Raw genomic sequence first — 16,303 nt, forward strand, 5'->3', positions numbered from 1 at the left:
ACACACTTCAACGCGACGCCTTTTTTCCAAAAAATTCAATGTTTTCGGTACCAGTCGAGATTTGACGCGCTTGAGGCCCAAAACATCCTTCAAAATGGTATTGGCTGAGCCTTTCGATATGCCAACTTCATCAGCAAGGTCTCTAATTGTTAATCGACGGTTTTTCAACACCAAATCTTTGATTTGTTGAACGTGAGCTTCGTCGGTTGAGGTTGATGGTCGCCCTGGACGCTCTTCGTCTTCGACACGTTCACGGCCGGCTTGGAACTCACTATACCACCTGTAAACATTTTTTTTAGACATAGCCTCATCACCAAAGGTTTTCTGCACCATCCACAACGTATCCGCAGCAGAAAATTGATTCCGTAAACAAAATTTAATGCAAATTCTTTGCTCAACAAATTTCGACATCGCAAAAAACGAAAAACTCACTTTTAACAGTTCACTAAACGACACGTATCTCAAACACGAATGAATATTTTGACATGAAATTTGATATAAATGTGACTGACAGTACTACCAACCTAAAAAAAAATAATTCTCCAAATCCTTCGACGCGCGCAGTTTAAATTCAAATGTCACCTTATTTTTTGGGCAATTATTGTGTGTTTCCAATGGAATGAAGTCATGGAAAACTTGCTTCATGAAAAATTCGGTTATTAGCGTCAGTTTGACAGCAGTAAATCTCTAGACGCGATATGGATCGACTCAATGCAGTTTGGTTAATATTTTGGGTAGGAGGCGTGTCAATGCTAGATTAGTATCACAATACTTGAATATTTTGCATAAAGGAAGCTTAGTGGGGGTCGCAAGAGAGTTGCTTGATAAATTAATTAAGAATCGTACGTTCAGCAAACGCAAAATTACTGGTGACGAGAAATGGCTTTATGAATATGCCGTCGAAACTGTACAACAATTTAGCGAGTCGAGCGCTAAAAATGAGCCAAAACCGAAAAAAAACAAAATATAATGAACAGGCCCTACCACACGAGACTTATAACTAATGTAAGTAATAAGAGAATTTGATTAAGGATCATCTAAAAATGGTTGAAATTGGGCTTCAAGCTTCCAAACACCAAATATGAGAGTGAGTGTTTTAACAAAGTGGTGTTAAAATTAATCAAAACAGTTTTAATCAAACAAAAAAAAAATCAAACTTTCAGCTAACCTTATATATAATGCCACTCAGTGAAGGAGATAACTCCATAATATTAAGCGATATTACTCCTACACCCAACAACGGGCATTATCGGTCCTCATTTTCCCGCAGTTATACAAGTAGACTTTATAATAAATATTTCGGTTATTACTTAAGATATTATACGATAAATAACGAGAGCACCTAATATTCGGCTACGGCTGAATTTAACCTTTCCTTACTCATTTACTTTTCTTATAACGTTAACAACTGCCGTATTGAGTTTTTATGTAGCGCCAATAAACCGATAACCCACTTCCTTTATTCGCAGTCGATGATATCAGAGAGCCAAAGAGCCAAGCTATTTAACAGTCATGAATGATATGTACATATATAAGCAAGCATATGCATTGATACACTGTAAGCTTCGATATATACAAGTTTTTCCTACACCTTGCCGCCCAGCTTTTTCAATTATCGTGTGCGCAGATGAAAGCGACACCAGACAACAACAGATGAGTTGATCGGTAAATGAGAATTCGGTTAATGCTGCCATTGGAAATGTTTGCACTTTCAACGAAAGCGCTGACGACGTCGTTGGACAAGAAACAAGCTTGCTGTGGCGACTTCAGAGCAGTTTGCTTAAGCTTCGGATACTTTGTGGCTGCTGCGCACGCTCACCGAGCAATTGTTACAACACAAGCGATCACATTGTTAAAAAAAATTTCTCAAACACTCACACATATGTATATCTGCACCTACAAACGGATCTGCCGGATTTTCGCCTGTTTCTTTTCTTTCGACTTCTTCTTTCACGTTGCTTTCGTCATCTTCCTTGTAGGTTGTTTTGTTGTGGGCTAGTTGTTGATTTATGTTGTTGTTTTTTGTATGTTTTTGTTATCACAAGCATTTAGTAGTCTGTTGACGATACCTTTTTTCTTCCAACGTAATTGTGTAGCGTGAAAAATCTCGTTTGCAAACCAGCTCAATGTTGCACTGTGACGCCGCGATGGCATTAGAGTTCATGGGGAAGGCGACTGTAGCTGGCTGCAGTTGACCACCAAGCACACAAACATGCTTATACATACATACACATATACAAATGTATGCAGGTGGTTATGCACTTGAGATGTTATTATTTTAATTGATTGCGGTGAGTTTGTGCTTTTGATTATAAAAAATCAATTTCAAAGCAAAAACACCGAAATGTACTATAACAAGGGTGAGCAAAAATAAATAAACATTATTATTATTTTTTCAAATAAATATTTTTTTTATTTTTTAACTCTTTTTCTCAAAAATTTAGTAAGACCTTTGAGCTGTGTAACCCTTTCTGAGTGCATTTGTTGCATTGCTGTTGGTTTTCGTAAGCGAAAACGAAAGAGTTTAGCAACAAACCCGATTTTCCATTTCACTACATCGAACGAATGCCGTTATTGCATTACTCATTCCACTATTGAAATGACAGAAATGCAGTAAGTGAAGCGCAACAGATGCACTCTCGATGAGTATGGGTTGTGTAATTTTAACGGTAGTTCATAAAAATGAAAATAATATATGCTTAAGGTATGTATATAGTACATACATATGTATATGTATACTGTAATATATTTATATACATATATTAAAAAAAAAAAAATAAATAAAAATAAAAAAAAAAACCAAAAAAAAAATGATTTATTAATTTTACGGTAGTTCAAAAATTAAAAAAAAATTGAAATTTGTGGCTTAAGAATTTTTTGGTTTAAAAATGTATGTTTTAAAAATTAAGTTTAAATTTTTAATCCAAAATTGAAAAAAAAGTGTAAATCTAATTTTATTTCAACATTTTTTTATTAAATAATTTTCAAAATCGAAATTGAAAATTGAAATGCGTTATTTTATCTAAAATCTTCGTATTAAAAATTGAAAATTTAATTATTAATTACAAAATCACACTAAAACTGATAAAATATACTATGTTATTAAACTAAAATAAAAATTGAAAATTGTAATTTGGTGGGTTCGGAATTTTTTAGTTCAAAAACTTTGGTTTTAAGAATTAAGTTTCTATTTCTATTCCCAAAATTTTAATTAAAATTGAAAATCAAATTTTTAATTCAACATTTTTTTATTAGAAAATTTCTAAAATCGGAATTGAAAAACTATTTTTTTTCAAAAATCTTCGGATTAAAAATTAAAAATTTAATTATTAATTCCAAAAACAGAGTAAAACTGATAAAATATGCATTAATACTTTGAGTTAGGGTGTTGCTCTATGCGAGTTCTAGTTCAAAAATGGTAGAATCCGAAATGTGCAAGCGCAAAAAACTGTAGATTCCAAAAAAAATATTTTTTTTAATCTTTTTTAAATATTTTTTTTTTAATTTTTTTTTGTTTTTTTTTTTATTTTTTAAATTTTTTTTCATTTTTATTTTGTCAATCAGATATTTTGGATAAAAAAAAATTAATTTTTATTTGTCAAATCGTACACGTTTAGTACCATGTACACAAGTATGTGTATATAGAAATGTTTTCAAATTAAAATTTTAACAGGCTTGACATAAAAGAATAAAAATTACAACAATGCAACAAAACAAAAAAAAAATAAAAATAAAAAATGGAAAAAATTATCATGAAATTTGTTCATTGTAGCGCGTAGAAATCAGCAGAAATGCGAAAGCTTATAAATTCATAAATGACAGCCGCATTATCAACCGAGCAACAGCTGACCACGCCAAAAGGGCAGCGGCGCGTCACTTTTGTATGATCTCATTCGTCGCTTGTGCGCATAACGGCCACTGCCAAGCGCTTTAAAGTGTAAATTTTGCTTTTAAATAAAACAGCGAAATCGCTAATTATGTAACAGTTATATTTCCCTTGTGTATGTGTGTATGGTCAGCGGTGTTGGGCAGTTAACAGTTATAAACAGAAATATGAAAATAAGATTTGCCTTAATATTTTTTTTTTTTTTTGATTTTATGCATGTATTCAAATGTTTGAAGTTAAAAAAAAATAAAAAAAAAAAATTAAAAACTCTTTTTATCGGCAAATAAATGATTTGCCATTTAAAAACTTTCATAATAAGCGCAATTTGTCAAGGTGTGGGTGGAGCGCATAATCGCAAATGTGTCGGCTTATTTATGCCAAATTAATTATGGTAATTGACTTTTACCTTAAAATTTTCACATAGAAAAAGATGTTAAAAAAGTTGTAACAAAGAAAAGCCCTCACGATATATCGCTAAAGCAAACTCATTACTTTTAGAAATGGAAAGCAGTTTCCACTAAATCTGAAAAATCATTCTTTTTAAGAAATTTTATTATGGTCGTCATTCTCTAGCGCGCTTCCATGGAAAAGAAGAGTTTTTAAGATTTTTAACGTCATTCTCTACCATATTTTATATATTTATTATTTTATTTACTATGAAAAACTGTCGAAAAAGCAGCCAAATTCAATACTTTTTCTTCAAACCGCCGCCATTTTGTAAAATTAAAAAAAATAATAGTTTTGAATTTTTTTTAGATCAAAATTGCTGCCGCAATCGTGAACATCGTATAGAACCTTTGTTTATTTTATTATAATTTTTTTATTTAAGTATAATACACCCAATAAATAAACATAAAAAAATCATTTTATTTTTGTCATGAATGTATTTATTTATAAAAAAACGGACCGATTCCTTAATTTCAACATCAAAAAAAGTTGCGAAAATCAGTGATATTTCGGAGGGACGATCCTTTCGTTCGAACATTTACTGTCAACAACTGTACCGTTGACATCTGAACAACGTCAAGCTACACACAATGATAGTGACTCGCCAGCAGCTTCAAAAGCTTGGTTGATAGGTACTTATATATCCACCTTATAATCTGTTCTTGGCACCAAGTTTTTACTACTTGTTTCTGTCTACGACGAATGGTTTTGCTGGTGAAAAATTCGCGTGTAAAAATGACTTTTTGTATTAAACTTTAAATATGTTCGAGAATACTGCAGTATCAGTAAGGCAGAAGTCTTTGCGGTTAGGAAAGCTGCTGCGATAGCTAACTACCATGTAAATGAAATTAAAAAAAAGGGAGGCGGTAGATATAGGAGCTGCCTGAAAGTGGCTATATATATACAGATCCAGTTTAGGATATACGCAAATCGTTAAAAACGATGCACAACGAAATTTTCAAAAGGGCTGACAGACCGATCAGGGATGGGGATGGAATTTAATGCTTTAGGAAATGTTGTCTTCCAAAAAAAATATGTAAGCTTTTCACACTTTACTCACATGGTCTCGAAAAGGCCTTAACAGGTCACAACTTAATCATATGCACTGTTTGGTGTGGTTTGTAGCTATATAGACATTTTTAAATATATGTTTAGAACTCGGTTAATATCTATCGTTTGCTAACAAAGTTCAAGGAAGAGTGGTTGAAAGTATCAAAATTAGACATTAACAGTCTTCTATTAAACTTTGAAAAAACGGTGATAAATATTAAACCTACAAAGATGTGTATTTTTGACGTGACAGCTAGCCAGTGCAACCTAACTTTATCTATTGAAATTTGTCTGTCGACGTCTGTATCCGATTTCAAGCAAATTCGAACTCAGTATAAGAATATAGACATAAGAAGCAAAACTCTGTTATGTGGCAGCCGCTATAGTCGAAGTATTTCTAAAACTGATAAAGAGTTAAATTTCGCTATCTGAGAGCAAACATTTTTCACCGTTTGTTAAATTAAAAATTATATTGTTGTAAAACAAAGAAAGCGATAATTTGGAAAGACTGTTGAATAATACAGACAACGTTTGGAAACAAATTAAAATACTGCAAAAAAAATTAAAGTGCTAGGTCAGTCTAATATTACTTTAGGGTACTCAAAACAAATTATTCTTACTCAGTTATCAAAAGATTTCAATTATCCATGAACTTAATTATAAATAGAATACCAGATTAAGTTTGTTGAAGGGAAATTTGTTTATCTTTTATATAAATATTGTACACTAAACAAGTATTTGGTCTTCATAAATACTAATTTCCTTTTTATATTAAAAATAAATAAAGTTCCTTTCAGCCTTCTTATTCTAGTATGTATTATACCATAAACGGCAACGATGTTGCTATTTATAATTAAGATATATATTATTTTTTAGGTGGATTCCACTTTTGGCAAATCATTATAGTTTGGCAATGTCAATGTCAACAGCAGTAAAGACGATTTAATGCCGTTAGATATTTATTGCATTTCTGTTTTCCAATGATTTTGATTTTACCTAATTTAACATTGATTGCTGAGTATGACCTCATATTAGGCACGCTACTTTTAAACCCGGAAATAAGCAATCGTTTGTAATTTGTGTTTTGATAATTTTTCACAATAAAAATCATCAGTGATAAAGATGTAAACTTAGTTAATCTAACCGCTTATATAACTGGTATATCTTACTTACTGACAAAATTGATCGACTGGTTTTTAGAAGTGAGACTCAAACAGCTGACCAAAGGGCACAGCAGATAAATTAGATGTAATAGTTAGCTTTAATAGAACGTTTGCTTAAGACTTCAATATTTTATTACCGAAATTTAAATATAAAACTTAGTTTTGCTTCAAGAAATGTTTAAGACATGTTGATATCTCGAATAATTTTTTGGTTATTTTTATTATTATTTGTAATAACTTACAACTCTTTGAAGCTTGATGCTTCGTATCAAAGTGCCCTTCTGAAGAAAAAACATGCTGATCAGTGAGCGATGACAGTTAATTACGACTGTTATATAAATTGTTACTACTTTTTTCTTCCTTCATTTATACTATGCGGAAAAAAATCATATGTTGATAAAAGGCCGCCGGTTGAAGAAGCTTTGGAAAATGTTTACTCCTCCAACCAAAATTTATAGTTAGCTACTTGATCAAGGTGTTGATTATGTAAACGAAGGTTGTTGAAGAGTTTGAAAGTTGTCGCAATCAGAAATGAAAACCATAAAATGATATATTAATACATGCCATGGATGCTTATATTATTGAATTGATGTTCGAAATACAATTTTGTTGATTTTCGGATACAAAGAAATAAATTTTCTAGATTTTGCCATTAGAAATTAATCAAAAGAGCTAACATGGACTGACTGAAAATAGTGCGTTTTACTTTTTTTTCGATTTACCGCTACAAATTTTGACAGTTTGAATGCCATTACTCAAGATAAAACTGAAAAAAAAAAAAAAACAAAAACTCGATCATTTAACTTTTTCCCATACATTTTGAGGTTTTGTTGAGGTTGTAGAACATTCATTCCACATATAACTTTGTTCTATAGGAATCGTAGTTTCACCGTAAATCGCGAAAAACTGCTCTTGATCCTTAAAAATTCAACAATGAACCTGCCCTTTATCTTGCCGAACTCAGAGCTCCCGTTAATTATTTTTGCTTTCATTTTAGTTATTCTAACTCTCATTTGTAATGAGATTCAACAAACTATGATTTTTTATTTTCAAAAATTTCTAATTTTCATACATATCGTCGCCTAAAATGCAAAATAACATAACATCACTTTTAATAAGTTTACAGGCAGCTTAAAAACGATATATAATAATAAAAAGCACTCTTATTCAAACAAAATTTGAGTTTTGGTTCAAAATTGTTTATATATATCGGTTATTATACCGGACAGCGATTTTCAATTTTTTTTAATGACGATATATATGTAGAATAACGAATTTGAATTAAAATTTTGCGAATTTGGAATTTGCTTAATTTGTCTAAAATTGTTTTGCAACGCTTGGTGTGCGTTGGCAGCAACCGCCCCTGCGTTTTTCGGAAATTATAACGGAATGGAACGAAAAAAAAACACTTTTCAATGACAATGCCAGCTTATTTGGCGCACCGTTAAGACACTTGTATAAATATTGGCTTAAATTTTTTGTACAAAAATATTGTTGTTTTGACCCACATATGTACGTCACAACAAGCAGACCTGTTCACAGTTATGCAATAAAAAATGCGTTTACACTTGCTGGCGGCGGTAAAAGTGCAAGGAAGTTAAACAAACGGTAAATAACGACGAGCGCAATAAAGCAATAACAGCGCAAGCAAAAGCTGAGAAATGCACGACACTGATAAGACAGACACATACATACATACATATGTATACGCGCAAGCGCCGATCACCGGGATGCTTGTTGGTAGCCTTGTGTGCCGTGCACACATATTTGGGCGCCTGCGCCGATTTTTGTTTTATTTTTTACTTTTATTTATATTTTTATTTATTATTTTGTTTTTTTTTTTTAAACTTCTTTATTTAATTTTTTTTTTACTTTTCGTTTTTTTATTATTTTATAAGATTTTTTAATTTGTTTATTTATTTTTTTTGTTTTTGTTGTTTTTTATTATTATTTTTTTTGTTTTTTTTTTTTTTTTTATTTTTTTTTTTAGTTTTTTTTTATTATTTATTTTTAGTTTTTATTTTTTTTTATTTTTAGTTCTTTTAGTATTTTTTTATTATTTATTTAGTTTTTAAATTTTTTTTTTTTTTTATTTTTTTTTTTTTTTTTTTTTTTTTTGTGTTTGTAGTTTTTACTGAAGTTCAAGTTTGCTGCGCGCGTCTTGCGTTTTTCACTGGCATCTACCAACAACAATAATCAGTGAAATAATTTCAATAATTCCGCCTACTTGCGCGCTGCCTAATACTCTTACTAAAACACCGTTCTTCGCTGGCGTCGCGAGCGCATTTCGTTTGCTTTCTTTGTGTTAAAACGGAAATTCGTAAATTCGCTCATTCACTCACAAACGCACGCACCGACTTGGGAATATTTAGCGCACTGCATTAATTTCCGTTATTTTTTATATGCGTACATATATGTATATGTTTATGTATACATAATATATTTTTATCATTTTTATTTTTTATATTTATTTTATTTTAATTTTTTAAATTTTTTTTTTACAATTTTTATATTTTTTGTTTTGTATTTTAATGTTTCTCGTACGAATCACGTTTCGCCGCTTACGCTTTGCATTTACACAGCTATTTTTCAACGTTCGTTGCGTTACGCCGCTTGAATGTGCCAATATGTGCTTTACCTTTGACAGTCGCCGTCGAACTGAGGCTGTGTGGCTGCTCGTTTATGCGTCAAATTGTTGTTGATATCGCGTCTGGTCGCGCGATCGAAGCGCCAATGGACAAGTGCGCGCCCGCTCGCGGTCAACGAAATATTTAAATAAAATTAATATAAACAAACCATGCAGACGCTTAGGTACACATACATACATATATACATTTTTATATATATGTATGTATGTATATGAATTTATGCTTATATGTAGTATCTTTTGAGTATGTAGCAGAAATTCAGTAAAAATAATAATAATAATAATTTCCACACGCAACCAAGAAGCACATAAAAATGCTGTTATATGAAAAATGTTTAAGACTGCTAATAAAAAATTAAATTATAATTGTGGAAAATTAATCATTAAATTATGTTGAGAAAACCGATAAATTTAGTTATATGTCTTTAACTTGTTTTTACCGCTTATCATAAACCCTCGAGAATCTGGCCAAGACCTCATTGTATTTAAATTATGTTGCCTGAAACTGGTTTGTAACTGTTATAACTGTTTTTAATATTCTACAAACGACACAAATAAAACAACACTGTAAACAACAACAAAAAAAGGTTCAGATTCTGCTGTGTGGCGCGAATCCTTGATCTATTAGGCAACCCTTTCAATGAACTTGACTGCTTAACGCATTTGGCGGCCAAGAAAAATGCTTAAAACAACAACAAAAATGTTATTATATTTTAGTGCGCGCTTCTTAACGGTAAGCGCATGCAAATTATTTGCAGAAAAAATCAAAATTAGCATAACAATTGACATAAATAAATATAATAAAAGTAAATATAACAAAAAGTAAAACGCGCTAGATACCACAAAGAATATAATTAAGTTGGCAAAGCAATTTAGCAGCGCAGCAAGCAAGCTCTTTGACGTCTAGCAAGGCTATGGCTTGTGTAATGAGTTCAAATGCATGTGTGCAGACATATTAGCGGAGCGTGTTTAAGCGTAAAGCAACAATAAACATATTAAGTATGAAGAATTATGTTTGCTATTAAAAAATAAATATAATAAGAAGTCTTAAATTTAAAGATATTGAACTTTATGTGAGCTAAGGTAAAAAAATTGCAAATAAAAATATTTTTTTTTTGTATTAAAAATAAAAAGTTAAAAAATTATGTTTTAATTTTTAATAAAAAGTATATTTTTAATGAAAATATTAAATAATTTTTAAATTTTTAATAAATTAAATTCATATATTTTTTTAATTTTATTTTTTGTTTTTTACCTTTTATTTTTAATAACAAATTTTTAATAAAAATGAAATTATTTAAAAAGAATTTTTTTATTTATTATGTAAATATAAATATACATATGTAAATAAATCTCATTAATTTAAAGATATTGAGCTTTTTGTGTACTAAGTTAAAAATGTGCAAATAAGAATATATTTTTTTATTACAAATAAAAATTAAAAAAAGATATTAAAAATAAAAAAAAACAAAACGGATTTTCATTAAAAATACAATTTATTCAAAATTTATTTATTTAATTAAAATAAAAAAATTAAAAGGAAAAAAATTTTCATTAAAAATAAAAAAGTAAAAAAAATATAATTTTTTTTTTCATTAAAAATAAAAAATTCAAATTTTTTTGTTACAAATAAAAATTTAAAAAAGATATTGAAAATAAAAAAAAAACAAAAACGAATTTTCATTAAAAATACATTTTATTCGAAATTTATTTATTTAATTAAAATAAAAAAATTAAAAGGAAAAATTTTTTTCATTAAAAATAAGAAGTAAAAAATTATTAAAAATAAAAAAAAATTATTTTTTTCATTAAAAATAAAAAAATTAAAATAAAAATAAATTTTTAAAAATAAAACAATTAATTTTTTTCATTAAAAATATATTTTTTACTTTTTTTAAATTTAATAGAAAAAATACAAATTTTTAATATAAAAAAAATTAATATTTTTATTTACATAATTGTTACATTGTAAAAATAATCATAAATTTGTATGGTTTTACAAATATGCAAGCTTTCTACACAAATATTTTAATTATTTGAGGTTAAGCTGACAGCAGATGGTGGCATTTGGCATTAACATAACTTAATAACCACAAAAATGATGAGCCAGAAAAATTTAATTGTACCACAAAACAAAATAAGAATTATAGTTGGAAAAAAATAAATAAAAATAAAAATTATGAAAAATTAAATTAATTATTTTAAAAAATATAGAAAGCTAATGAAAAAAAAATAATAAAACTTGGAACACAAATAAAAAATAAAAATAATAAATTAAAAATAAAAGTATATACATATATATATTTGATATGATTATAAATAAAGAAAAAATTAAAAAAAGTTCATATGTAAAAAATAAGAAAAAAGTTAAGACCCTTCACAATAGCATTTTTAAAGCATAAAAGTATAATATATATAAAAAGATCTTTATTCGGATTTTGATCGATCAGTTTGTATGGGAGCTTTATGCTATAGTAACTCGATCTAAACCACATACTCAAAGATTGTAACGTTTTCTTGAACAATAATCGGATTTCAGCGATGAGAAGTTTCAGAGTGTCATCAACAAGGCAAAATCGTCCACATCCATTAGCCCTAATGGAATTAATACCCTGAAGCTAACTAATCTAGGCTCGACGGGAGTAAGCTACCTAATCAGGGTCCTCAACCTGTCGCTGACCACTCTTCAAATAGCCGATGTGTGGAAAGTTGGAAGAGTGGTCCCACTATTGAAACCTAGGAAACCGGCTAACAAATTGGAGTCCTATTGCCCGATAACTCTCCTCTCCCCAGGAGTGAAGACACTTGAGGCCTTGCTACTCCCGACCTTCACTCACTACCTTAGCCAAGCAAACCACCAGAATGGCTTCCGAAAAGTGCACAGTATCACCACAGCACATAGCGTCATAAACGCCCAAATAATTCATGACCTTAACCAGACACCACCCTGTGAGAGGACGATCCTCGTAGCGTCGGACTTATCAAAAGCCTTTGACACAGTCAATCACACAACGGTACTTGAGGACATCGAAAAATCAATGCAGCACCGAAGTGGTGGACTATGAACTACCTGAGTGGTCGTCAATCATCTGTACTATTTCGTGGTAAAAACTCAAAACTGAGAAGAATTAAACAAAAGGTTCCACAGGTTGTTATCCTCTCCAAGTTATTGTTTAACTTCTTCTTCTTCTCGAGAGTCCAGCAACCACCAGAGGGAATTTCTATCACCTCGTACGCTGATGATTGCACGACAATGATGTCGGGCAATGGAATCGATGGCATGTGCTCAAAAGTAAACGGCTATATTTCCGACTTTTTTCGCTTCTTCGCTGCACTCCGGACTACAACGGGATGCCTTTGATGTCTTCGGTTGAGCAATTGCACTGTGAAGCCCGCATGCTCACAGTTAAGAAGCATAATGAACTCTTTTCCAAGCAGTTTCTGCTGGGGTGCAAGATGTCCTTCCTCAACTACATCGACGACCTCAAACAATACGCTGACTAGACTTCGGACGCAACTAACTTCCGACAAGCACTGACGGTCATTCACAGTGGAGCCACAAACATCTTTCCCGGCTCCCTCTCACTGAATGCCGTTCTTGGAGTAAAACCACCACCCATTGCAGACGAAGCGCTCGAGTTACCGCGAGAAACGAGAGTGATCCTTCCGCAACTTTGTTCTGAACATTGCAGCAGTTTAAACTCCTACTTATCCAGAATAGACCCTAACATATCAAATATATGTATGTCCAACGTGCCATGAGGCCCCGCATGACCATAGCCACTCAACACATCTGACACAACTCTCCCTATGAACCGACCTAGTCGTTTCCTGGGCTTACCGTTTGATGACCTCGACAACAACTTATATTATAACCTTTTCAATAACAACAACAACAACAACAATAACCGGTAACAAATTTTGTGAAGATATCCGCAAGTATATGAAGGCAGACGGACGTGGCTAAATCCACGTTCATCAGCACGTCAAGTTGATCATTTAAGCATATATTTTGTAGAGTCTCCGACGTTTTCTTCCGGGTTTTACTAACTTAGTGGCAAACTTAACGTACCCTGTTCAGAGCATAAAAACAAAAAAAAAATATGTATTAAAGAAAACATCAAAAGAAATATAAAATATGATGATAGACAAAAAAAGTTAATAAGTATAAAAATAAAATAAAAAATTGTTGCTAAAAAAATAATAATACATAGAAACCATAATAATAAATAAATAATAACAATAAAATACATACATAAGTAATAAAGAGAAGATTATCAAACTTTAAATAGAAATTTTGCTTTAAAAACCAAAAAAAATAAAAAAATAAAAAAAAATAAAAAAAATAAAAAAAAAAAAAAAAAAAAAAAAAAAAAAAAAAAAAAAAATAAAAAAAAAAAAAAAAAAAAAAAAAAAAAAAAATTTAAAAAAATAAAAAACATAATACTAGAAAAAAATGTGTACGTAGAAAAATAAAAATTAATACTAAAAAAATAATAAAAACCAAAATAATAAAAATATAATAATAATAAAATAATTGCTGAAAAATAATAAAAAATCAAATTAATAATTAACGTATTTAACTAAATTAAATTGTGTTACGCTATTGAAAGGAGAATTTCCAACCTTTAGATAAAAAATTTGCTTTATTGATTGCCTTTAAAATAGTAAGTATGAGTTACAACACTGTATATGTAAAGATAATGACAGAGAGCGTGAGCTAAAATAAATACAAAGTGCTTCAAGTTGTCTTACAATATGACATTATACTATAGACTTAATATTATAATTAATTTAATACCACATTTTGATTTTAAATTTACTACAATGTCTTTTAAATACTGCTAATTCAGCTTAGTGACAAGCCTAATATAAGCTTGCACTGTACATTTGAAATATAAAATACAAAAAACAAATTTGAGGCTTGCTAGCAACTGCACCTCACTTTAAAATGAATAAAGTCAACACTTTTATTTGGTAACTACAATGGCATGGCATTGTGCCGCGTTATTTTCGCCAGCACTCACATGTTGTTATGGCCATTCGTCGGTTGATAAATACACGCGCTCATCATGCACCGTATGAAAAGTTAAACCGTTACCTTCAGGCTTATGCCATGATGGCAGTAAAACGCTACGCCAAAACGTTCTACAAAGTAAGTTTAAATTACCATGTTAATTACAATTTTTAAAGCTTTTGCGCAAAAGCACACATTACTTACCGTCCACGCACCAAGCCCAAAAATAATTTCCAATTTTTACGCGCACCAAAATTATATGGATTAACGTAAATTTTATTTTCTTTAAGCAAACGTTCGGTTTCCTCTTGATTTATTAGCGCCTCAATGCTAGTTTCACCGCGTGTTATCAATTTGGCATGCCATATGGTGAGTGCACCCAGTGCCAGTACAGCAGTTACATTCGTAGTGGCCATAAATATTATAGCACGTCGCCTCCCCATTGTGTATGTGCCATCGTCTGAGGTAGGCGGTGTGGGCAGTGCATGCTTGGCAGGCAACAGTAGGTCATCATCGTACTCGTGCGCATGAGTCTGCAATTCGTGGAAAATTTAACGATGCGTAAAGTTAAAAAATAAAAACATAAAATTAATGTTTTACCACTGGTATAATGTGTCCGCTTAAATTGAATTTAACTGGTTGGCCTTCTAATGGTTCCGATTCTATCCAACTATCACCATGATCTAGCCATACATGTTTATAGCCGAGTTCAAAGCCAAAAACTATTAGGAAGAGACAACCGAGAGTGGTGTAGGCCATATAAAGGAAGAAGTAGCGATGATTGAAGAAGCCTACGCAATTATTCAGCCACGCTGAAAGAAATATGTACGTTTGAACATAACAGCGAGTTTAGGAAAAGTATGTATACAACTTTTTTTCGAATATAAACACTAAGCACCAAGCTACAATTAATTCCAATAGGACATCAAATATTTATTTTATTTTGTAAACGAAGCTCAGTTAGTGCCTATATAACGCTATGAAATACTTACGGCAGTGATGGTCCATTTTCAGTACACATTTGTTGCAAATGGAGCAATGGTGTGTACGCGGTGCTTTCGGTAAATGACATTTTTTACAAATCTTGCGCACCTCGAAGGATCCATCACTCTGCAATACCACAAGCTAAAAAAAAATCCACAAATATTTAAAAATGTTACTTACAATTTGTGGGGGCTCACCGGGTGGTGTAATTACGCCCATTACATAGTGGAAAATGACATTAAGCAGTAGCCAATTGCCAATAATAAGTAAAAACACAGTAGCTTTGGGACTTTTTTCCCACCAAAACGGTAAACCAATCCAATAGGCAATCACCACTACAGCAATTGTCAATCCCGATACAGCGAATATGAAAAACTAAATAAACAAATTAATATATATCAAATGATAGGTCAACGGACACTCACTGGTCCTAACAAATGTGTATAGTTATCGACGAACCAGAACATTGGTTCCAAACATGTATCTGAATCGAATTCGGTGATGAGTCGGCGGAACCATATCTTTGCATAGCTCCAACGAGCACGATATCTAGTGCTGAAAACGCAAATATGTTTTTTATGTACTTGATTTTTATACATTTATCACTTACAATAATTTCTTTAATTCACTACTGTAGCGCCACTTAAAGCGAGTCATTTTTTAGTAACCACATCAAAATTCAGAATTTACTTATGCCGATTCAGTTCCTCATAGCAAATTTCTACTATTCTGTTATCATAAACAATAAACAGCTGATTCGAGACAAACGGGTTCAGATAGAGTAACTTCTAAAAAATTGAAATTAAAATAATGCTGCATGTTATTATATCAAGAAATATAATTGCATTTAACAAAATTTTAGAAATTTACTTGCTTATTAAAAATATTAATAAAAATTAAAAATTTATTTAACAAAATTGCTACTGACACTTGGGCATCACTTAAATGTGTTGAAATCTTCATACAGTGACAAAAATCATATTCATGTTTCATATAATAAAACGTGATAATTTAGGAAATGCCTTTCAATGCTTTCGAAAATATACTAAAATGATTTACAGATTTGCAGCAGACAGACATTAGAACCAGATTAACACAATTTTTTATAA

General features: G+C 30.7%; 1 protein-coding gene across 1 annotated transcript; it reads right to left on the reverse strand.

The window, feature by feature from the left end:
• Nucleotides 1-13,820: 13,820 nt before the first annotated feature.
• LOC126765536 (palmitoyltransferase ZDHHC16A) lies at nt 13,821-15,936 on the reverse strand. The gene is made up of 7 exons (XM_050483152.1): nt 15,805-15,936; nt 15,620-15,749; nt 15,375-15,569; nt 15,203-15,320; nt 14,811-15,022; nt 14,415-14,743; nt 13,821-14,341 (listed from the first exon to the last, which is right to left on the reverse strand). Exons 1-7 carry the CDS (start codon nt 15,849-15,851, stop codon nt 14,227-14,229), a joined length of 1,146 nt encoding a protein of 381 aa, XP_050339109.1. The 5' UTR covers nt 15,852-15,936; the 3' UTR covers nt 13,821-14,226.
• Between the last annotated feature and the right edge of the window lie 367 nt (nt 15,937-16,303).

This window comes from Bactrocera neohumeralis, chromosome 2 (genome assembly GCF_024586455.1).
Source record: "Bactrocera neohumeralis isolate Rockhampton chromosome 2, APGP_CSIRO_Bneo_wtdbg2-racon-allhic-juicebox.fasta_v2, whole genome shotgun sequence".
Taxonomy (NCBI): Eukaryota; Metazoa; Arthropoda; class Insecta; order Diptera; family Tephritidae; genus Bactrocera; species Bactrocera neohumeralis.

Bases quoted from the DNA above. Each gene is read 5' to 3' on its own strand.
- LOC126765536 (XM_050483152.1), bottom strand. From the start codon at position 15,851: ATGACTCGCTTTAAGTGGCGCTACAGTAGTGAATTAAAGAAATTATT. The intron at 15,750-15,804 runs GTAAGTGATAAA...TTGCGTTTTCAG, and splicing joins AGTGAATTAAAGAAATTATT to CACTAGATATCGTGCTCGTT. The intron at 15,023-15,202 runs GTAAGTATTTCA...TATTTCTTTCAG, and splicing joins GAAAATGGACCATCACTGCC to CGTGGCTGAATAATTGCGTA.